This window comes from Orcinus orca, chromosome 13 (assembly GCF_937001465.1).
Source record: "Orcinus orca chromosome 13, mOrcOrc1.1, whole genome shotgun sequence".
NCBI classification, from domain to species: Eukaryota; Metazoa; Chordata; class Mammalia; order Artiodactyla; family Delphinidae; genus Orcinus; species Orcinus orca.
In genome coordinates, this window is record NC_064571.1 from 10127187 (window position 1) to 10150713 (window position 23527).

General features: G+C 42.7%; 2 protein-coding genes and 1 pseudogene across 5 annotated transcripts in view; 2 read left to right on the plus strand and 1 right to left on the minus strand.

Moving 5' to 3' along the window:
• LOC101272783 (two pore channel protein 2-like) overlaps positions 1 to 12175 on the plus strand; it is a 43552-nt gene extending 31377 nt beyond the window's left edge. Inside the window, exons 14-20 of one of the 2 annotated variants that reach the window (XR_007470733.1) lie at positions 212 to 281; positions 2432 to 2651; positions 2753 to 2843; positions 5005 to 5118; positions 5353 to 5477; positions 6443 to 6870; positions 7562 to 12175. Coding sequence is in view for 1 of the 2 variants with exons in the window: in XM_004277804.3 (XP_004277852.1) it covers positions 212 to 281; positions 2432 to 2651; positions 2753 to 2843; positions 5005 to 5118; positions 5353 to 5477; positions 6443 to 6588 (766 nt within the window). In the remaining variant the exon portion in view is untranslated. Of the gene's footprint in view, positions 1 to 211; positions 282 to 2431; positions 2652 to 2752; positions 2844 to 5004; positions 5119 to 5352; positions 5478 to 6442; positions 6937 to 7561 lie in introns of those variants that run through there. The other variant, XM_004277804.3, reaches the window with a different exon arrangement.
• Positions 4508 to 4608, plus strand: LOC117195846 (uncharacterized; annotated as a pseudogene).
• A 134-nt stretch (positions 12176 to 12309) lies between the features above and the next one.
• Positions 12310 to 23527, minus strand: part of BUB1 (BUB1 mitotic checkpoint serine/threonine kinase) — a 41834-nt gene continuing 30616 nt past the window's right edge. For all 3 annotated transcript variants that reach the window (XM_004277805.3, XM_049695698.1, XM_049695699.1), the window contains 7 exons: positions 23027 to 23170; positions 16079 to 16194; positions 15607 to 15768; positions 15272 to 15429; positions 14998 to 15172; positions 14343 to 14449; positions 12310 to 12876 (listed from right to left, as the gene is read on the minus strand). In XM_004277805.3, coding sequence (XP_004277853.1) covers positions 12681 to 12876; positions 14343 to 14449; positions 14998 to 15172; positions 15272 to 15429; positions 15607 to 15768; positions 16079 to 16194; positions 23027 to 23170 — 1058 coding nt within the window. In that variant the 3' untranslated portion in view covers positions 12310 to 12680. The remainder of the gene's footprint in view (positions 12877 to 14342; positions 14450 to 14997; positions 15173 to 15271; positions 15430 to 15606; positions 15769 to 16078; positions 16195 to 23026; positions 23171 to 23527) is intronic.

Sequence of the window (23527 nt, forward strand, 5' to 3'; positions counted from 1 at the left end):
TTGTTTTGCTTCAGGGGAAACTCAGGTGAACTCCCCCCTCAGTTCAGTAGATGGACTGATGCTGACAAAATTGTAAAGGCGGATTCCTGACAGCATTTACAGCACAGATCCAGGACTGGCGGGAGGGGCATGAAACCAAACATGCTAGTGTGGTGTCAGTTTTACTTACATCTTCCCTTTGCCTTGTGTCCGAAACTTTGTTTTATCCCAGATTCCGGGTGATCGTGACCACCTTAATTAACATCGGCCCCACGATGCTGACGTTTGGCGGTCTGGTCTTGGTGAGTGTTCTGTTCCTATTCTACGTGAAGCAAGCGATAAGATGTTCATTCTTAGCAGGTCTCTGTGAGCCTTATTTTAAGTGAGGGAAAGAAAGGGAGATGAAGTCAATGAGATTCAAGGGGTTTCTAGGAGCCAGTTTTAGAAATATCAAGTGTGTAGAAACATGGGGCATATAGCCGTCCAGGTACACTGGCTGCTGTAATAAACCCAACCTCAGTGGGTTAATCTCGTCAAAGTGTGTTTCTCACCCACGGTCCAGGGGGGTATTCCTAGCCAGCAGGTGGGTCTCAGGGGTGTAGGCTCCTTCCAGAGCATGGCTCTGCTGCCCTGGCCTCAGATCCTTCTTTGTTCTGCTCAGAAGAAAGCCCACCTGCTCCTCCAGAAGTCCAGTGGTAAGAACGTAGCCACGCAAGGCTGTGAGGGGACTGGGCCCCCCACCCAGGAGTGATTCCATGCTATGGATAAGGAACCTTGAATATCTGCTACAGGGTACTTATCTTCTATTCTGTTAAAGTGGTAAAACAAAACAAAACAAAACAATTCAATTAGTACAGAAGAATGAAAGATGGACTGCAGGTCGCGCATTCTCATCCACCACGTGCCTCTTTCCCAGAGGCAACCATGATTAAGAGTTTCTCGTTACGCTTCCTAAACATTTCCATCCATACAACAGGCATGTCATTTCCAGATGTATGTGTATCCAGTTTATTGTTGTGTCAAATGGGATCATCTGTACCAAACATGGCACAACTGTTTTCCATCCAATGTCTTCCCAATGTCTTTGTCACATGTCCTGGAGGACACATGCACCCATGTGAGTTCTGCTCTGATGCAAAGTGTCCCACTGAGGGAAGACTCCAGAACATGGCTGATCACTGGCCGACCACTAGAGATTTCACTTCTTTGCCATCACAGATGATGGGGTGAAGCCCATCTTGTGTGTGTCTTTGCTTTCGTGAGTGTTTCTGTTGGGTACATTCCTAGCAGTGGAACTGCTAGGTCACAAGGTAAATGTGTCCACAGTTTGGATCAGTGGTGGCGAATTGCCTTCCAAAAGACGTGCTCCCTGTGCATTCCAAATGCCAGTGTGTGCGGCATCTGTTTCTCTGCACCCCTCACAGCTGGGTTTATTAAACATTTCCATACTCTCCAATCTGATGGGTGAGAAAATGGTACTGTGTCCCTTTGATGTGCATTTCTTTAGTTATTCCAGAAGCTGAGTGTGTTTTCCATGTTCTTTGGGCCACTTATGCTTATCTTTTTTAATAAGCAGCTTAATTCATATCCTTGGTCCATTTTTCTATTAGTTGTATTTTTTTATATGATTTGAAAGAGCGTTTTGCCGATCAGGGAAATAAGCCCTTGGTACGTTGTATACAGAGTAGTTATTTTTCCTCATCCATCACTTGTTTGTTTTTCCTAAATAAAGGCTTTCTGTTGTATTTTTTCGGCTGTCTGAAAGTTTAAATTAATTACGTAGTCATACTTGTTGATGTTTTATTTTACAGTTTCTAGTTTTATATCATGCTTATAAGGCTTTTCTCTACTTGATTTTTTTTCTAGCTCCTTTATAGTTTGGTTTTTACATTTAACTCTTTGACACCTTTGGAATTTATTTTGATATAAGAAACGAGGTAAACGGGACTTCCCTGGCAGTCCAGTGGTTAAGACTCCACGCTTCCACTGCGGGGGGCACGGGTTTGATCCCTGGTCGGGGCACTAAGATCCTATATGCTGTGTGGCACAGCCAAAAAAATCCAAAAAAACAAAAAACAACAAAACAAATGAGGTAAAGATCCAATTTATTATTTTTTTTCCCTAGAGGCCTAACTATTGATATTATTTATTGAGTATTTAACCCACTAATTTGCTCACAGCATCATTTTGTCTTTGTAAACTGAGACCACAGCAGAGGTCAAGGTGTGGTCCAGCTGGCTGTGCCCCGTCCCTGAACAGCCCAGTGGCCAGTGGGCTGACCCATCCCACCCTGTTCCTGATGCTGCTGGAACTTGTGGCCGTGGGGAAAGCCATCCCCAGAATGAGGGTCGCAGCCCTTTCTGCCGGCCGTTGTCACAGGCTGACCCGTGTCTGTGTCCTCCTGCCTCCCCTCATCCACCTGCCCACTCGTGCCCGGTGCCGCCCACCCTAGGTGGTCTACTACGTGTTTGCCATCATCGGGATGGAAGTGTTCCATGGCAAAGTCCACTTCTTTGACCCCAGTTCCACCAGTCCTGATGCCCTGGAGTGTGGGAACCCAGCCCTAAAAGACTCAGCGTTTGCCCGAGGCAGGTACTGCAGGAACAACTTCAATGACCTGGCTGCCTCTCTCATCCTGCTGACAGAGCTCACCGTGGTTAACCAGTGGCACGATATCCTTTCCGAGGAGGCGGGTGTGGCGGGGGATGCTGAGAGCACCTTCCGGGAGGATTGGGTCTCGGCTTCTTGAACGCTTGTTTCCTTAGCTTCCCACTCCTCGCAGATGGCTTTGCCCTCGTGACTCACCAGGCGTCAAAGCTGTATTTCATCGGCTTCCACGTCGTGGTCGTCATCCTCATTGTTAAGTGAGTTTGCTCCTGCCGGGTGGGCCGTTGCAGATCCCCCCTCTCAGATCTACAGCTGCTCGCACCTCCCTCCTCCCTGGCTCCACCCTTGAGTACATTGTGGGTGGGTCCCATCTCCCCTGCTAGATGCTAAGGCACCAGAAGGGAGGCATCTTACTTTTGTTCACATCTGTGTTCTTCAGTGTCAGCCAGCCGTGCACGTCAGTATATAGTATACATCTCATAGCCTCGCCAATTGTTTGGGTCAGAAGGGCTCTGGGGTCCTGGCCGGTCTCCCTACCCTTCCCCGGTGGGATAAATCACCTTTAGAACGTCCTTGTGAATTGTGTCCACCCTTTGCTGAAATCTGCACAACTCCTGGGACTCATTAGAACCTATACGAGTCAATTTCCTTGTCGTCCAGCTCTGGTCCTCACCTGTCCTTGCACAGGTAGAATGGAAATGTGCTTACTAGTTAATTTTCTTCATTGGTTCCAGTTCTGTCCTGACTTCTCTTCCGCGGAGAACTCAGGCACCGTTTCAAAGCTGCTATGACATCTCACCATTCCAGAGGGCTTTCCTTCCTGCTTATCAGTCTCTGATTCTAGCTCCCCTGTTCCTTGTGGGACCTGAATTTGGGTCCCTTTATCCCTGTTTTTCCCGCCCCCAGAGATGTGTTCTGGTTGTCATATCCCTCTTAGAGCCCAGGGCCCACAATTCTTGGGGTGACAACCCAGCCCTGGGCCTTCCTTGTCACATCAGGGCTGCTTTGGCCACCATTCTGTTGATTTTGGCTCAAGAACGTCCCAGCGAGGGAGGGGAGGGGAAGAACTGCTCAGGGCTGCTTGTCCTGCACCGTCTGAATGGAATATGTAGTGGGAACGAGAGAGGAATGCTTCTGAGTGATTCTTAGAGAGGCTGGGATAGGCCGAGGCAACGTGAAAAGCTGTAGGGGTTTTTCAGCTCTTCCCCCAAAAGCATGCGAGTATGGTGACAGCCCTGGGCTCCGTCAGCATCATGTTAAGTCAGCAGTGGTGAAGGAACTGGGATTCCCTACTCACAAGTGGCAGGTCAGTGTGCGTGTACGTCACGTGTATATACTGACAAAGTGTGATGCCTTGGGTCCGAGACAAAGACAGTTTATTCCTCACGGCAGAAGCTGCCGCCAGAGCAATACTTGGGGCAGCTCCCTGAGCCCTAATCCCCACTGCACCGTGAGGTGAGGGCCAGTGGGATGGACTGCATTGCAGGAGGGGAACTCCAAAATGAGGAAACCCCGGTCTGTGTAGCTGGGGAGACCCGCCCATCCTCCCCTCTGGAAAGAGAGAGCAAAAGAGAAAGACCTTACTTTTACTCTCGAACGTAAGCAAGTCTCCGGGGAGGGCAAAATGAAGTCTCTGCTACCCTAGTGGTCGCTGGGGAGGAGACAGTAAGTAACAGGAAGCTTTACTATGGTGGAGCATTTCTGGAGACACGCATATCGTGTGGACCAAAAAGTTCATTTGGGTTTTTCCATGTCACGGACCACCCGAGCGAACTTTTGGGCCAGCCCAGTATATCCCTAAATTGGCTGTCAGTGCCTTTGCTCAGAGGACCTAGACGGTGCATTAACACGAGATATTCATGGAGAATTGTCTACACCAATTATGTGGCCTAAGCTTCCCCTTAAAATAAACTGTATTTTCGAGCTCACTTTGGTAGCACATACACTAAAACTGTACAGAGAAGATTAATGTGGCCCCCGTACAAGGATGACATACGAATTGGTGAGGCATTCCAAATTTTCGCAATATAGCGGGAGGGGATTAAGAGGTACAAACTGTTAGGTATAAAATAAGGTGCAAGGATATATTGTACAGCACTGGGAATATAACCAATATTTTACAATAACTATAAATGGAGTAAACCTTTAAAAATTGTGAATCAGAAACCTCCCCCCCCCATTTTCTTCTTAATAGTCACTGTTTAAAAATGATGTAGAGGAAGAATGATTTTCCGAATGAAAGAAAGTTGTGCCTGACGCTTGAGAGACATTTTGTTGTTTCTTCCCCGTGTTGTGTTTTCTTTGCAAAGATGGGCGGCCTTTTTGTTTGGGCTTGAACACTCTTTGCTGCCATGATTTCCCATCACCTAGACCATGGCTGACTCGATGTAAAACCCTCTGCCTTTTCCTTTTTCTCAGTATTTTCATAGCGTTCATCTTGGAAGCGTTTTTTGTGGCATATTCGTTAGAAAAAAGTGAAGTGGAAACTGCCATTGAGAAGAAGATTCAAGAGCTTGGAGTTGGGGTCCAAGAGTGAGTAGCATTTCCCGACGCGGCTCATGGACTTTGGAAGCAGGATGTTCATGGCGGGGTGGGTCCTGATCACATTTAACCCCCGAGACCCCATGGCAGCCAGCCTGGTCCTGGGTGCCAGTTCTCAGGGACCCTCGCTGGCTACATGGGTGACATGGGGCCATGGCTGGGAGGACAGAGGGGAACTCAGCTGAGGGACCCGGCTGTGTTCACACCATCTCTTCCTCCCCAAAGGGAAGAAGTGCAGGATGGGAAGCTCATTGACAATGTGGACGCCAAGGATAGTGGCTTCAGTGGGGACGATGGAGACAACAAAAGGAAGGCCTTGAAAGGACTGTACTTTAGAATTGCATCAAAAAGTAAGTTTTAACCCAACTCGAAACTTCCTCCAATCCATCCTCCTCACAGCAGTCAGTGAGATGTTTCCAGGATGCAAATCCGACCTCCAGGGGCTTACCGTGTCTCAAGGGCGCCTGCCGTGGCCTCTAGGGGCCACATGCTTGGTTCCCTCAATGCCTCAGCCCGTCTTCCTTACCCCAGGAACCCCCACGCCTCTGCCCTTTAGCCCTGCTGTCCCTTTACTTCTTCGGCTCCCCTGCTCCATCCTGCCACAGGGCCTTTGAACATGCTGCTTTTTCCCCTTACTCTCACCTCACCTTGCAGAATCAAGGCTCTTCCTCCTGCAGGTCTCTACTCAGGAAGCACTTCCTCAGGGAAGCCCTCCGGGCTCCCCGAGAAGTCAGGTGCTCCTGTGCACCCCACCCCCACCCCCCACCCCCCAGCTCTCCTTCCCTGCCTTTCAGCACCTGTCAGCTGTACATTGGTCACTGAGTGACTGTCTGGTCACCATCTGTCTTCCCTGCAGACTCGAAGCTCCACATGTGCAGGGCCATGTCTTTTTTGTTCTCCATTGTGTTCCCAAGGGCCTCACCATGTGCCCAGGACATGTGGGCCTTAATAACTGTTTAAGTACTTTATTAATTCTCAGTGAATTAACGATTGACTGAGTAAACCCAAACCTGTCTGAATCTCAACTGGGCCTTTGATGGGGACACTGTATGGTACACTTAAGACACAGCACAGCAGAGATGGCGTGTGTGTGTGTGTGTGTGTGTGTGTGTGTGTGTGTGTGTGTGGGCATGCCACCCCAGAGGCGGCCATCCTCCCCCATCCTTCAAGGAGGACCTTCTCCTTGGTCTCCAGAGCCTGCGGGGTCTGGGGAGCTCAGTGGGGTGGGCTCAGAGACCCTCCTTCAGGAAAGCCGAGCTCTGCTCCCCTCCGACCCACACGGGCAGGTCCCATGTGCCCCTCTCCTTCCTCCCAGAGTACAAGACCGTGGATGCTTTGCTGCAACAGATGTTTGAGTCTGAAATAGCTCCAGAGGATGAAGGCCCTTCCTTGGAGGAGATTCTGAACTTCTCACCCAGTGACATACATCCCAAGAATCCCACTTTTGAAAACAGTGCCTGACCCTGGGCCTGTAAGGGCCACAGGCATCCACAACTGGAAACCAAGATAAGCTGTCCTCACTGTTTGCAGATGCTACCTAGAGGTTACTTTCCCAGCCCAGGTTCTCTTCTGTGTTCTGATAAGACTGTGAATCGGCCTCCCCTGCCCTGAGTGGTCAGCTCTGTGTGCTCTCCTGAGGTCATGCTTAGGGCTGACCATGGAGGTGAGGAAAGGAAAACCTACAAGGAGACTGGAGAGCACTTACCATACAAGTGTTTGTACGTGTGTAAATCCTCTCGGTGGGTATATAAAAGCTTTCATTTATTTTTATATGATATTCTGCTACTTTATTAAATGAATACTGTGCTACAGTGTTACATAAATGAATTTAAAATATCTTAATATGCTAAAGGAACATGTTCTAGTACAGTAGCTTTCGATGCAGTGTTTATTCGAAATGAAGACAAATATGAATGTGAAGATCAAATTCTGTCACAATTGCTTCTTTTTTGGGGGAGGCTCTCAGAGTTTCTTCTGTTTTATGTTTTGGTTTTTTGGCCGTGAGTCATGTGGGATCTTAGCTCCCCGAGCAGGGATCGAACCCACACCCCCTGCCTTGGAAGTGTGGAGTCTTAACCACTGGACCACCTGGGAAGTCCCTCAAAGTTTCTTTAATTAAATTACAAGTATAGCAAGATGTTGAGTAAATTGCTCCCTGAGGTCACTTTCCCCAGATGAAAATCTCAGAACAGCGACCTACTCCTGGGAAATTAAAGGGATTTATTTCATTTTATTCTATTTTATTTAAAACATTTCATTGTGGTAAAATATACAACATAAAATTTACTACTGTAACTATTTCTAAGTGTACAGTTCAGTAGTTTTATGTACAGTCACATTTTAGGTACACTCAACAGACCTCCAGGGCTTTTCATCACCCCAGATGAAGGTCTGTACCATTCAAGAGTAACTCCCTAACCCCCCTTCCTTCCAGCTCCTGGCGGCCACCATTCTACTTTCTGTCTCTGTGAATTTGGCTACTCCTGATCACAACTGCATTGTGAGCAAGTGAGTCCTTTCCAGAGTTGTCAGGGTAGGTAGGACTCCTCCGTCTTCTGCACCCCGTCGCAGGCCCTACCCTGAGCAGGGGAATCGGGGGTGGGAATCAAGGCTTCCTGACCTGAGGGCTCTGAGTGCTGTGAGGCCGTCACGTGTCATGTCATGTGTCACATGTCAGCGTGGCAACCAAACCTGGCCTGGGAGGCCCCTTTCCTTGGTCTGAGGGCGACCCCTGGTGTCGGAGCAAAGCGAAAGCTTCAGGGCTGGGACTCTGGGGCCGGGCTGGTTTCATGCCTGACTCCCCACTGACCATGCCACCTCCGGGCTCTGCTTCCTCACCTGCAAACTCGGGGCAGGTAGCACCTCCCTCCCAAGATCGTGTGGACTGGGGAGGAGAAGAGGGGGGGGATGCTGACCGGGCTGTTTCAGATGGCGCTTCCTGGTTTGAAACCTGGAAGGCTGGTGTTTGGCGTCAGGGTTTGGGATTCCATTACCACCACGATTCCCAGGAGGTGGGAGCCTTGCTGACCCGTCTGATGGGATTTGTGGAGTCCTGCCATCCATCCAGACCTCTCTTATTTCTTTGTGTATTTAACATTTATCACTATATAAAGGATTAGGTTAAATATGCTGAGTGACAACTTAATGTTTTTAATTTGAAAATATGATGGGCATTTTTAAATTAGAAACCATGCGGTCACTGTAAAACATTCAATACAGAAATATAGTAAAAAGTCAAAAGTTGCTCTTTATTCTTCCTTCTCCTCACCCCTTCCCCTCTCATTCTTCCACTCACAACCTGACACCCCCTTTCCGGTGGGAACTGCTGAGTTTGTTGTTTTTCCTTCTGGCACTAAATGGATATCATGCAATTACTATGTAATCATTCTTTTATCATAAGTGGGATGTCATGACATTTATCATATATAGCTCAAGAACCTGCTTCTTTCACTTACTAGTAATTGTTTCATGTTGAGATATAGGTATAGAGACACATATAGACACACACACACACACACTGCTGTCAAGTGTTCCATACCATTGATGTTTCTTGATATGGAAGAATTCACATATTCATGGACCTGTATGTTGTTCCACGTGTTCAGTGTTAAACGATAGTGGAGGAAACTTTGTTGTGTAATTTTTTCTCAAGTGTGAGCCCTTCAGTAGGAAAGTCTCGGGGTCAGACTCTTGGGGTCCGGTTACCAGTGTCCTGCAGCAGCCCCCGTGGCCACCAGGGGGCGCCAGCACCTCAGCCGCTGCACACAGTCCAAGGGAGGGGCCAAGGGGCAGGAGTTGTGGCAGCATTGCCACTTTTCTCCAGGTCTTTCTTCTGCCTTTTAGGGGACTAGTCACCCTGACATTTTGGCCCATGGGCTCCCAGCTGGACACTTCATTCCTCAGTCTCCCTGGCAGGGGGATGGGGCAACATGATTGTGTCTGCCCTGTGGGCTGTGAGCCCAACTGGGGTCCACACCTCGCAGGTCTTGCCCGTGGGAACGATGTCCACCTCTGCTGGGATATGACAGCAATCAAAACATCCTGGAAGCCTTCTGTTGAGGACGGCAGGGTCGGGGCCAGTAAAGGATCGCCCATCCCAGACTGTAACGTGAGATCAAAATCACTGTGTCTTCTCTAAGCTGCCCTGTGTGGGTTCTGTTACCGGAGCTTAGCCTGCCTGCAGCCTGACCAATCCAGAAATGGGTTCATCTGAACCATTCGGAATGGAACCAACGGGACAGATGGACTCAGTGGAGGGATGAGGTAAAAGGAGGACCAGGGACACTGACTCCTGGGACCAGTGGCAGGGAAGCAGCTTTGCAGGTGTGTTTGCATATCGTGCTGATGCCCACGCATCTCGGAGCATTATTTCTGATAGGCCCGGACCACACTTTTGGTGTCTCAGGTGCGTCTTATGAAAAAATACGTTTTAGAACCATTGCCTTAGATACAGATATAATCCAGGGTGAGAAGGCACTGGTAACAGGAGTCTCTGAGTCTCCGGAGTAACCAGCCTTGTTCTTAGCTGGGACTTAGCACGTGGAGCGGGGCTGCCGGGAATGAATGGGAAAGGCCTTGGCCCGAGTAGGTATTAAATCAGAACCTAGGCTGAATGTAGCTGGTGTTTGGGCACTTAGGATGAGCTGGGCCCCTGCTCAGCTCTGTCCCTGGGGAAACTCCATCTCCTTAGTGGGTGAGCTGGACGTTTCTTTGCCTTCCAACTCTGATGTCTCGGTGGCCCTGTAGATGCAGAGCTTATTTCCTTGTGCAGATGAACTGTGTGTTTGTGTGTATAATTTATAATGAAATGAAGATGATCACTGTAGTTTGTACCAGGAAATGGACCAAAAAACCCACCTACTTTCCTGAAGTGCTTAAAGCAACTTCTTTCATTTGGATGGAGCCTTCCTCCCTGGGGACAAGGCTGTTGCTTAGGAAATCTGACTGTGAAGTTTATGTAAGCGGAGCCCTTGGCATAGACTGGACACCAGATGGGCAGCAGCAGTGCTGAGATGACGCTGGTCAGGTTGAAGTTGTTGGTGTGAATGGCATAGAAGGTATCTTGGGTGCGATAGGAGTTGAAGATCCAGTAACAGCAAACGGGCTGGCGGGGACGCAGGATATGTTGACAGGGGCTGGAAGCCGAGGCCAAGTGTCCTCTCTGCCCAAGACTGAAGGCACCCACAGCTGCCTCTCATGGATGGACACATTTCGTTATTAGTTTAGTAAAATAGCACCCTTATCTACTTTAGTCTTGTTTCCTTTGAAAACAGACATTTTCAAGAGGAAAAATTTTAAAATTCCACAAATCTGGCTTTATCAATGCTCACTTTTGACACTTTAAGAGTAAATTTAATGTTGGTTTGTCTGATGAGGTCTTGTCCCTGGATCAACTTCCTTCCAATTTCAGTGTATGTGTAATCAATCGCATAGGTTACATTCTTTATTTTCAAAATAAAGCATATTTGGAATCCCATTCTATTAATTTATCCTGCAGACACATTTGTACCTGCAGTCACTTTTTTGTAGCAATAAAATTGTGAAACTAATTGTCTCTAAATAGAGAATTGTTTAACTAAAATATGGTACATTCATATAGGGGAATGGCATATAGCTGGTCCAATACAGATGAAAAGAGGGGCAAGAAAACTGTGAAATAATGTTATGATTCACACTTGTAAAAAGAAATGGATGGATACTTCTTCAACGTGATTAAAAAAGGCTACCTCAGGCCAGCCTCATGAGCTTACTGGATAAACATGGGAGGAGCTCCTTCTAAAGCAGGAGACAGAGACGTCCAGCACCATCCCTGTTTAGCCCTCTTCTCATGGTCCTGGGCAATGGCGAAGGGAAGAGAAAAATCACCAGCGAAAAACTGCCGAAGATATAAAATAAGCGGCATTTTCATAGTGATGGTTATTTACTTGGAAACTTCAAAAGAATCAACTGAAAAGCTTTTTATATAAATCAATAGTCTTCATATAGTCAAAGTACCAGCTAGAAAAAACAAGAAAAAGTGACATCTGATTTAAAACAACCAAAAGTTTAGTCTTAAGTATCTAAATCAGTACTAATATTAAAAACATTAGAAGACTCTTTTCTTATTCTCTCAATCGAAGATGGCATTTTAAGATGCAAAAGCCAAAAAAGCCTTTAAAAAACTTTATAAATCAGAGTACGAAACAAAATTAAAAATCTTCATGTCAACAGAAATCTTAAGTCAAGAGACAGATGACCAATTGGGAGAAATACAAAGGGGTCCTACAACTTAAACTGAAAAAGAGCAATCCCAAGTGAGAAACTGACAAAGGATAGAGTTCACAGAAAAAGAAAAAAACACATAGCTCTTGAATATATGTATATATTTGGCCTAATTCAGAAGAGAATGCAAATGAAGACCACAAGGAAATACCATTTGTCAGAGTGGCAAGGGTCAAAGAGCCTGACGTGTCCTGTTGGTGGAGGTGTGGGGAACAGACTCTGATCCCTGCTGGCACAGCCCTACAGGGGGATTATCTGCAATACTGAGACAAAATTTTAAATGCCCTTACCTTTGACCCAGCAATTTCGCTTCTAGGATTTTACACTACAAGTTATGGCTATATATCATACAACCAAATATTACACAGCCATCACAAGAATGAGACCATTCTATATGTACTTACATTCTCCACCATACATTAGGTGAAAAAAAGCAGAATTATGCTAGCTTTGTCAAAAAACATTATATATATATATATATATATTCATGGAATAATTTTTGGAAAGGTCAGAAAACGTGGGCTGAGGTTGTCTCTGGAATGGGGAACCTGGTGGCTGGGAGTGAGGGTGGAAGCGGAAGCCAGTCACTGTGTCTTCTTGAACTGGGTGTCCCCTCACATTTGTCTTCATCACGTGCTAAGGGAAGAGGGAGGGATAGAGGAGGGAAGGTCAATTCAGGTTATAGGACCCTTCCAGCTTTAAGTCAATAAACGCTAAGTTGGCTGCTATAATTTCAGAGCTAATTAATGATGCATGGAGCTTACATGATTATTTTCAAGATCTGAGATATTCTTTTGAATCATGCTTTTAAAAAACAAAGCTTAAGATTTATACCTGCAATATTTCCCATGGATAGCAATGAAGAACAAGTACAATAAAGGACAGGCACATTCAATTCATAAAAACATTAAGTCTGCTAAATATATTTGGGGAATTTTTATTTTACACAAATATAAACCCCCAAATTTAGAAAAAAACAAACAAACCTGACTTGGCTCTTTTTTGGCTTAAGGTGAACAGGTCAGTGCTTAAAAAGTGCTTTTAGAGAATGTTCTCTTGCCGATTACTCTCATGAATGCTTGCTTCCCAAGAGCTGCCCAGTCAGCCTGCTACGTAGGGATGTTACTGTGTTGTGTATTTTGTTGAAATATTTGTAACAACTATGTCCCAGGGATATACTTTGTGGGCTTTATTTTTAAGAAACATTTACATAAACAATAAATGTGGAAACATCAAGGTTCAAAGTGAGCAGGCCAGCATTTACAAAGAGACTTTTAGGGAGTGTCCATATTTTATTTTCGAGAACGCTTATATTCTAAGAGCAGTACAATTAGCCTGTTACGAAGGGTCTTAATCTTGTTTGTATAGTGTTCTTGAAATACTTTCTTCAGCTTCTGCCTTAACAAATCCAAAGATGGAAGATGATGACAATCTGGTATATTCAACATTATGTGAAAAAATTCATTCCACATATCCAGATGAGGAAGCCTGGAGAGACAAAGCATAAATGAAGGATAAAATGTAGCCTTCAGGGCTTCCCTGGTGGCTCAGTGGTTAAGAATCCACCTGCCAATGCAGGGGACACGGGTTCAAGCCCTGGTCTGGGAAGATCCCACATGCCGCAGAGCAACTCAGACCATGCGCCACAACTACTGAGCCTGCGCTCTAGAGCCTGTGAGCCACAGCTACTGAGCCCACGTGCCACAACTACTGAAGCCTGTGGGCCTAGAGCCCATGCTCCGCAAAAAGAGAAGCCACCTCAATAAGAAGCCCATGCACTGCAACGAAGAGTAGCCCCCGCTTGCCGAAACTAGAGAAAGCCCGTGTGCAGCAACAAAGACCCAATGCAGCCAATAAATAAATAAATAAATTATTTTTTTAAAAAGTAGCCTTCAGCGTGCAGGGCAATCCCACTCTTGCATCTGACTTAACTCTAACCTCAACCCAACCTAATGCATCAAGAATGGATATGTTGGTGGGAATGTAAATTGATACAACCACTACGGAAAACAGTATGGAGGTTCCTTAAAAAACTAAAAATAGAACTACCATACGACCCAGCAATCCCACTACTGGACAGATACCCTGAGAAAACCATAATGCAAAAAGAGTCATGTACCACAGTGTTCATTGCAGAACTACTATTTACAATAGCCAGGACATGGAACCAACCTAAATGTCCATTGACAGATGAATGGATAAAGAAGATGTGGCACATATATACAATGGAATGAAGCAAATCAGAAAGAGAAAAACAAATACCATATGCTAATGCATATATATGGAATGTAAAAAAAAAAAAGGCACTGATGAACATAGTTGCAGGGCAGGAATAAAGATATAGACATAGAGAATGGACTTGAGGACATGGGGTGGGAGGGGGAAGCTGGGGCGAAGTGAGAGTAGCATCAACATATATACACTACTAAATGTAAAACAGTTAGCTAGTGGGAAGCAGCCGCATAGCACAGGGAGATCGGCTCGGTGCTTTGCGATGACCTAGAGGGGTGGGATAGGGAGGGTGGGAGGGAGGCTCAAGAGGGAGGGGATATGGGGACATGTGTATGCATATGGCTGATTCGCTTTGTTGTACAACAGAAGCTAACACGGTATTGTGAAGCAAGTATACTCGAGTGAAGATCTATTAAAAAAATAATAATAAAATTTTAAAAATTCAAAAAAAAAAAAGAATGGATATGTTGCATCTGTTATACATAGGAGAAACTGAAGATCCAATGAAATGTCTCCACACAACTTGTTACACAAAAGTTACAAATGGAGAAACAGAAGCACTTAAATAACTTGCTCACTGCACCCAGGGCCCAGGGTTATGCTATTTCACCCTACTTCTCAAGGCATGGGTCTTCTGTGGCAAAGATCCATTTTCCACCAGATGGAATCCAACATTCTACTGTATTTATTCTTTTCACTGTAGCACCAATGCTAATACCAACCTTCTAAAAAGACCTTCAGGCTTCCAGACTCCCCCTTCATTTTTCACTTTCATGTAAGTGCCAAAAAGCATGCAGTACACTGTTGCAGCAACGCCAAAGTAATCAATCTATAAAGAAAATATGGGTATATATGACTAATACAGTATTTTACACTTGAGTATATTCCCATGTCTAAGTTATGCAGCAAATATGATAAATCACAGGAAATAAATAGTCACAGGATTTCACTTTTAAAGAATTCTGGAAGTGTGCATTAACCCCACACTGAACGTCCTATGAATGCCCATCTAGGCTTTGCTGGAGGCTTCCACGGACGGCAGATCACCCGCCACCTCCCTAGGAAGTCTTGGGAAGCTCTGCTCTTCCTGAGCTACCGCATCCTTCGTTTTGTCATGCAGAGGCAAACACAACACTAAGCCGCTTGCAAGTCCTCCCAGCTCCTCCCCCCAGGACTGGCTGTGGTCTTCGAACTGTGCTCCAAACCTCCCGAGGTGTGACGTGTCCACAACTGGAAACAACCCTGGAACATCGTCTGAATCCAGGGCTAGAAGAAGACTAGGTCAGCTCGAACTATCTAGATTCCCAAATTCATTTTGAAGTTATAGTGAGTGTCATACAGGGAAATGTTTTCAAATCTCTCACTCTAGTTCTCTACCTGGTAGTTCCAGGGCTTGTTACTGAGCATCTCAGTACACTGGAAACCAGATGTTTCACACTTTGCCGTAAATACGGTTCCTTTTGGAAAAAGTTTCATGTCTATACTCTGACCCAGGTCGATCAGTGCCAAGCCAGCAGATAAATCATCTTCTTCACTGTCCTGTTCCAAAAATCTATATTAAACACAAACAAGGGTCAGGCTGCGTGAGCACAGATAATAAAAGGCTGCTGGGGAAACGGTAAGAGAAGGACCTGTTAAAAGGGCAACTTGCCTGTTTCCGAGTATGAAATTGTCTGGCTTGATGTCTCCGTGGATGATTTCGCAGTCATGGACTTGTTCAATCATGCACAGCACTCTGATAGCAAAAGCGAGGACTAGAGCTTGAGGCATCACTTTTTCAGGGGTATTTTTATAGAGGTTAATGGCATTCTAGAAACAATGGAAAGTGGAATCCTGAGTTGGTTGCACAGGATTAATGAAATTTCAAGTCAAGAGCTTTGCCCCCACCCATCACTCCAATAAAAGCGCCAAGTGCAAAAGGTATGTGCAAGGCAAAAGCCAAAAATGTACTTCAGTTCTTGTTTGTCATAAAAGCCATACACTTACTAGTAATGTCCCATAGCTGTAGAGATCTCCTACTAACACACTGCCATTCTGGAACAGGTGGGCAGAATAGAATTTGATAAACATGTGTTGCATGCTTGGCTTTAGTCTCTCCATCAGCTGGGTCCCGATGTAGAATTCCCAGGGGTTGGCGGGCTTCTGGACCTGCAAATCAGGTATGTGACATTCATATCCAGCTCACATTCTGGAAAATGATAGCAAGAAAGCCACTTCATCCAAATGCAGGATGTGGGGTAGAAAGTGATGACAAGCTATGAATTGTTGCTGCAGCGTGGGAACTGCTGCAAGGTAATTTTAGTGGCGAGGCAATTCTGAGTCCTTGTGGGATAGTTTTGCTTCTTAAGTGCTGACAATAGACCTAGGTGAAACCACCACTATCTTTAAAAAAAAAAAAAAAGGAGGCTGGCAAACTCTAGCCCTAAAATTCATTTTCTATATTGTACAGATCATTTACCTTCAAAACAAATTTCTGCTTATTTTTGCTATCGTTCACATCTCCGTGGGTAACTTCATAGACGTGGGCAAAAGCCCCTTCTCCAAGAAGGTGATCAACATAGACCAGCAAAGAACCTGAGGAGATAGTTAAGTCAAAATGAAAAAAAGGCTCAAAACATTAAAGGCTATCAAAATGAAGTATTTGTAAATTTTTCTTGGTGCTTGAATTGCTTTAATAAATAAAAATGGATATAGCTCCCTTAGGAAATGTTTTTCCAGTCTTATGTGAAAGTTAAACAAATACCTGCCACAAAATACCCCCTTTATAACGAGGTGATGGAGGAGCCAGGGCAGCACTGCCGGGACCCAGGCCTGTCACTGAGCAGCAGGGCCTCGGGCAGCCATCCTCTCTTTACCAGTGCTGTCATATTTAAAGGGGGAGTACGTGTGCTGCCTACTTGGCAAGACTGCTGTGATGACAGAAAGAACAAGTGGACATTCTCTACAAAGTGCTAAACAAAGCTCTAACATGCCTTTGAAAAATGCAAGCGTTTTACATCAGAATAAAAAGGGCAGAGCGTAATTGTACCGATATTTCTAACAGATACTTAAAAAATTTTTATTGCAGTAAACTTTCTATTTTAGAACAGTTTTTGATTTATAGAAAAGTTGAGAAGATAGTAGTTTCTGTATGTTCTGCATCCTGTTTCCCCTACTGCTAACTTTTACATAACCAAGTTACACTGGTAACAAACAAGAACCAAAACTGGTATGTTACTGTTAACTAAACTCCACACTTTATTCAGATTTCACTAGTTTTCCCCTAATGTTCTAGGACACATTCATCAAGTTTCCTCAGACTCTGCTAGGCTGTGACAGTTTCTAACTTTTTGTTCTGATGACCATGACAGCTCCAAGGAGCACTGTTCTGGTAAGTTGTAGAATGCCCCTCAGCTGGATTTGTCTTGATATTTTTCAGTTACACTGGGGTTATTGGTTTTGGTAGAAAGATGACAGAGGTAAGGTTGTAACAGATTTTTAATTTTTTAAAAAAAGAATTCATGTGTTTAAAATCAAATATAAAAAAGTAGCTTTCTGGTTTCTAGCTGGCATGTAAGGAGTTTGGAAGTCGTCAATCTACCCTCACAGTAAGAAAAAGCTGAACAAATTGAAAATCAACAACTCTTAGATCTGTTAGAGAACTGAGGTCACAGGGAAAACTGCTGTCCCCCAAACTGAGGAGACAGGTGAATACAGAGAATAGCAGAGCCCAGAAGCAGAAACTACCACTGAGGCCAGTACCGAAGCGGGGGTGGGGAGAGGAGGCACCACAGAAAGAACTGATGTCTCAGACCTTATTTAGGAACAAGTCTCTAGGGGAGCCCAAAGACAACAGGGGAGACAAATAAGGACACAAAGGGGAATTTCAGCCTTTGATACCTACAGCCACAGAAAATAGTAAACACAGCCTAAGTCCAAGCCAGATAAGCATAAACCTTACACTAAAGGGCTATTTATCTCAGTTCCTTTCAGCAGGATATCAGGACTGGCTTCTAACAAAAATTACAAGGCATAATAAAAGACAAAAAACACAGCTTGAAAAGACAGAGCAAGTTTCAGAACCAGATACAGATATAGAAAAGATTTTGGAATTATAAGACCAGGAATAAAAAAATTATGATTAATATGCTAAGAGCTGTAATGAAAAAGGTAAACAAAATGCAAGAATACAAGAGTAATGTAAGAAGACAAATACAAACCCCGAGAAAGAATCAAAAGGAAACGCTAGAAATAAAAAAGGACTGTGACAAAATGAAGAATATCTTTGATGGGCTCATCAATAGGCTGTATGTGGCTGGAAAAAGAAACTGTGAGCTTGACAAATATGCCAACAGAAACTTCCAACACTGAAACGCAAAGAGAAAAATAAAATGAAAAAGACAATGTTCAAGAACTATGGGACAACTACAAAAGGGGTAACAAATGTGTAATGGGGCACTAGGATGAAGAAGAAAAAGAGAACAGAAGACATAGCTGGGGTAATGATGGCTGAGAAATTTCCAAAGTCAATGACAGAAACCAAATCACAGATCCGGGAATTTCAGAGAACGCCAAGCAGGAAGAACACCAAAAAGCTACATCTAGGCATGGCATGTTCAAACTGCAGAAAATCAGACAAGGAGAAAATATTGAAAGAAACCAGAGGAATAAAACCACCTTACCTATAGAGGAGCAAGCACAAGAATCACACTGACTTCCCTTCAGAAACCATACAAGCAAGAAGAGAGTGGAGTAAGTGTTGAAAGAAGAAAAAAAAAAAAGCCAAAAAACCACAAACCAAGAATTCTTCCCTTTCAAAAGTGAAGAAGAAATAAAGACTTCATTAGACAAAAATTAAGGCAATCTGTCACCAGTAAACCTGCCTTGCAAGAAATGTTAAAAGAAGTTCTGGGGGGTGGGATGAATTGGGAGATTGGGATTGACATATATACACTATTGATACTATGCATAAAATAGATAACTAATGAGAACCTAACATATAGCACAGGGAATTCTACTCAATGCTCTGTGGTGACCTAAATGGGAAGGAAATCCAAAAGAGAGGGGATATATTGGGTTGGCCCAAAAGTTCATTCGTTCCGTAACATCGTATGGAAAATCCCAAACGAACTTTTTGGCCAACCCAATATGTATACGTATAGCTGATTTACTTTGCTGTACAGCAGAAACTAACACAACATTGTAAAGCAACTATACTCCAATAAAAATTAATAAAAGAGAAAAAAAGAAGTTATTCAGAGGGAAGGAAGATGATACAGGTCAGAAACTCAGATCAGAAAAGTATAGGAAAAGGAATAAATGAAGATAAAGTAAAATCTTTTATTTATTTATTTTTTATTCTTAATTGATCTAACAGATAGCTGTTCAAAATAATAATAGCAACAATGTGTTCAGTAAGCACAGCCTGTGGGTAAGTGAAATGAGTGAGAGTAATGCCATAAGGGGGAAAAGGGAGGAATTGGTAACATTCTGTTATAAGGGACTTGTGCTATTTGTGAAGCAGTATAGTGTTACTGGAAGGTGGACATGGATTACTTGTAAATGTACATTGCAAGCTCTAGCGCAACCACTAAAAAAAGTAAAGAAAGAAGTATAATTGATATGCTAAGAGAAGAGAGAAAATAGAATCACATAAATAATTAAAACCAGAGAAGGCAGAAAGAGAGTGAAAGACAAAAAAGGAAATGAAGAACAAGGGCAATAAATAGAAAACAGTAACAAATATAGTAGATATTAATCCAACTATATCACAATAGATAAAAATACAAGACCCAACTATATGTTGTCTACAAGAAACACACCCTAAATATAAAGACACAGAAAAAATAAAAGTAAAGGCATGGAGAAAGATATGTCACGCTAACATTAATCAACAGAAAGCTGGTGTAGCTATATTAATTTTACACAGAACAGACTTAGAGTAAGGAAAGTTATCAAGGATAAAGAAAGGCATTACATAATGATATAGGGCTCAGTTCTCCAAGACATAACAATCCTTAATGTGTATGAGCCTAAGAACAGAGCATCAAATAGGCAAAAATTGACAGACTTGCAAGGAGAATAAATCAATTCACTATTATAGTTGGAGATTTCTACATCCCTCTATCAGCAATTGACAGATCCAACAGGCAGAAAATCCTTAAGGGCATGGTTGAACCGAACAGCACCACCACCAATCAACTGGATCTAATAGACATTCATGAAATACTTAATTTAACAACAGTGGAATATACATTCTTTTCAAGCTTACATGGAACAGTAACCAAGAAAGACCACATTCTAGGCCATAAAACACAACTTCACCAAATTAAAAAAAAGAAAGAAAGAAATCATACAAAGTATGCACTCAGATCACAGTGGAATTAAGCTGGTAATCAATAACAGAAGGATAGCTGGTAAGTCCCCCAAAACTTGGAGATTAAATAACACACTTTGAAAACATAATTTATTGAAATTGTGAGATGTGGAAAATGCAGTATTAGAAATTTATAGCATTGAATGCATATGTTAGAAAAGAAGATCTAAAATCAATAATCTTAGTTTCCACCTTAGAAAACTGGAAAAAGAAGAGCAAATTAAATCCAAAGTAAGCAGAAGAAAAGGAAAAATAAGAATCAGAGTAGAAATCAACAAAATTTAAAACTGAAAATCAGTAGAGGAAATCAATGAAAACAAAAGTTGGTTCTGTGGGAAAAAAAGTTGGTTCTTTGAAAACATCAATGAAATTGATAAGCTTCTGCCAGGCCAACTAAGAAAAATTAGGGAGGACACATATTACTAATACCAGAAATGAAAGAGGGGGCATCACTACAGATCCTATGGACATTAAAAGGATAATAAAGGAATACTATGAACAGTTAGTTCTATGCCACATGTACCAAAAATGAATAAGTGGAATTTGAAATTAAAAACACAATACAATTTACATTAGCAACTCCCCCCCAATGAAATATTTAAGTATAAATGTAACAAAAAATGTACAAGGTCTACATGAGGAAAACTATAAAACTCTGATGAAACAAATTTAAAAATCTAAATATATGGAGAGATATTCTATATACACAGATAGGAAGACACAGCATTGTGAAGTTCTTCCAAACTTGATCTATAGATTCAATGCAATACCAAGCAAAATCCCACCAAGTCATTTTTGTGGATAATGACAAACTAATTCTAAAGTTTATATGGAAAGGCAAAAGAATCAGACAGCCAACACAGTATTGAAGGAGAACAAATTGGAGGACCGACACGACCCAACATCAAGACTTACTATAAAAGCTACCAAAATCAGGACAGTGTGGTATTGGTGAATAGGCGAATACATTAATGAAACAGAGGAGAGAGCCCAGCAATAGACCCAAACAAATATAGTCAATTGATCACTGACAAAAGACTAAAGGCTATTCAATGCAGGAAAGATAGTCTTTTCAACAAATGGTGATGGAACAACTGAACATCAACATGCAAAATGAATCTAGACACAGATCTTACACCTTTGACAGAAGTTAATTCAAAATGGTTCATAGATCTGAATATATAACACAAATCTACAAAATTCCTAGCAGATAACGTAGGAGAATATCTAGGTGACCTTGGGTTTGCTGATGACCTCTTGGATACAACACCCAAAGCATGATCCATGAAAGGAAAAAAGTGATAAACTGGACTTGTTTAAAATTGAAAACTACTCCGCAAAAAACACAGCTAATAGAATGAAAAGACAAGCCAGAGGCTGGGGGAAAATCTTTGTAAAACAACTGATAAAGGACCACTGTATAGCCAAAATATACAATGAACTCTTAATAAGAAAACAAACAACCTGATTGAAAAATGGGCAAACGATCTGAACATAAATCTCAGGAAAGAAGGTATTCAGATGGCAAATAAACATATGAAAAAATGTTCACCATCATACATAATTAAAGAATTGCAAATTAAAGACAATAGTGAAATACCACTGCACATCTACTAGAATGGCTAAAACCCCAAACACTGACAATACCACATGCTGACAAGAATGTGGAGCAACAGAATTCTCATTCATTGCTGTGGGAATTCAAAATGGTACAAACCCCGTTGGAAGACAGTTTGGCAGTTTCTTACAAAAGTAAACATAGCCTTAACTATATGATCCAGCAATCACACTCCTTAGTACTTACCCAAATGAACTGAAAACTTACGTCCACACAAAAACTGTACAGGAATGTTTACAGCAGCTTTATTCATCATTGCCAAAACTTGGAAGCAACCAAGATATCCTTCAATAGGTGAATGGATAAATAAACTATAGTACCTTCCCACAATGGAATACTCCTCAGAGATGAAAAAGAAAGAGCTATCAAGTCATGAAAAGACATGGAGGAAACTTAGATGCATATTGCTAAGCAAAAGAAGCCAATCTGAAAAGTCTATATACTGTAATGATTACAACTATGTGGGGACGGCAGTAGGAGATTAGTGGTTGCTAGGGTTTCAGGTAGAGGGAGGAAGGGATGAATAGATGAAGCGCAGGGGTTTAGGGCACTGAAACGGTTCTGTATGATACTGTAATGACAGATGCATGTCATTACACATCTGTCAAACCCCACAGAATGTACAACACAAAGAATGAATCCTAATGTAAACTATGAACTGTAGTTAATAATAATGTATCAATATTGGCTCATCAACTTTAACAAATGTACCACACCGATGCAAGATGTTAATAATAGGGGAATCTCTGTGTGTGTGTGTGTGTGTGTGTGTGTGTGTGTGTGTGTAAAGTATATTATGAGAAGTCTTGCTCCCACTGTTATCCACATCTACCCTGTTTCCCCTTCCACTAACAATTAACCATTTTTATTAGTTTTGAGTACCCTTCAAGTGTTCTCTGGAAATACTATCAAATATGAATATATATTATCTTGCCCCTTTTTAAGAAATAAAAAGCAGCATATAACACTAGTCTGCCCTTTCACTTAGCAGCATGTTTTGGAGATCATTCCCTAGCTGCACAGAGTGAGCTGTAGTTTACTGTAGAGATGTCGCATAATTTATTTAAGCAGTCCCCTTAGATGCCTATGTTGTTTCCAATCTGTTGCTTTACACACACCTTACTTTGAATATACCCAAGTGTATCTGCAGGAAATTCTTAAAAGTGGATGTCTGGGTCTAAAAGTATATGCATTTTAAATTTTGATAGATATTGCCAAATTGCCCTTTATAAGTTATAGTCCCAACAGCAATCGAAATCCTACAGTCATGCCTTAACAAAATGTTCTCATCTTAATACTACAGATAAAACTTTTTACTGGAAGTGGGAGAGGGGGTGGAGGGGTAGGGGTGAGGGCGGTGCCAGGAGGAATAAACATCAACTTCCCACAGAGAAAAATAGAGTTTAAAGTTTTATTACCCATATGGTTCTTACCCAGTTGAAATTCAGTCTTGGGTTTGATGGCTGGAAGTTTACATTGCCATTCGTAAGTATTTGCATAGGAACTCACTGGTTTAGAAAGCCCGGATAAAAGTTTGACAATCAACTCATCATCCCAGGGATTCTCAACAGTGAAGTCTTAAAGGAACAGGAACAAAAAGGAAAAGGAATTCAGTATCCAAGACTTTTACCAAATAAATCATAGACAAAGCAAGTGGAGACATTCATTAAATAAGCTTTCAAAAGCCTTATCTTTAAAGAGCATTGATTCAACTAATAAAGAACCATTTTCAAAAGTCAAAATGGGTACTTCTGCACAGTTCATTATCTGTCATTTTAGATCTACAAACTTAAATCAATATTCAGTTGGGACAAAGGAAATTAACACCAAGGGCATCTATTCTAGATTTTGCCTTTAACACAATTATGGGTACATGTCTTAAAGGCAAACTTGGAGATTAGTTACTTCTAACACGATCATATATGTATTCTTTA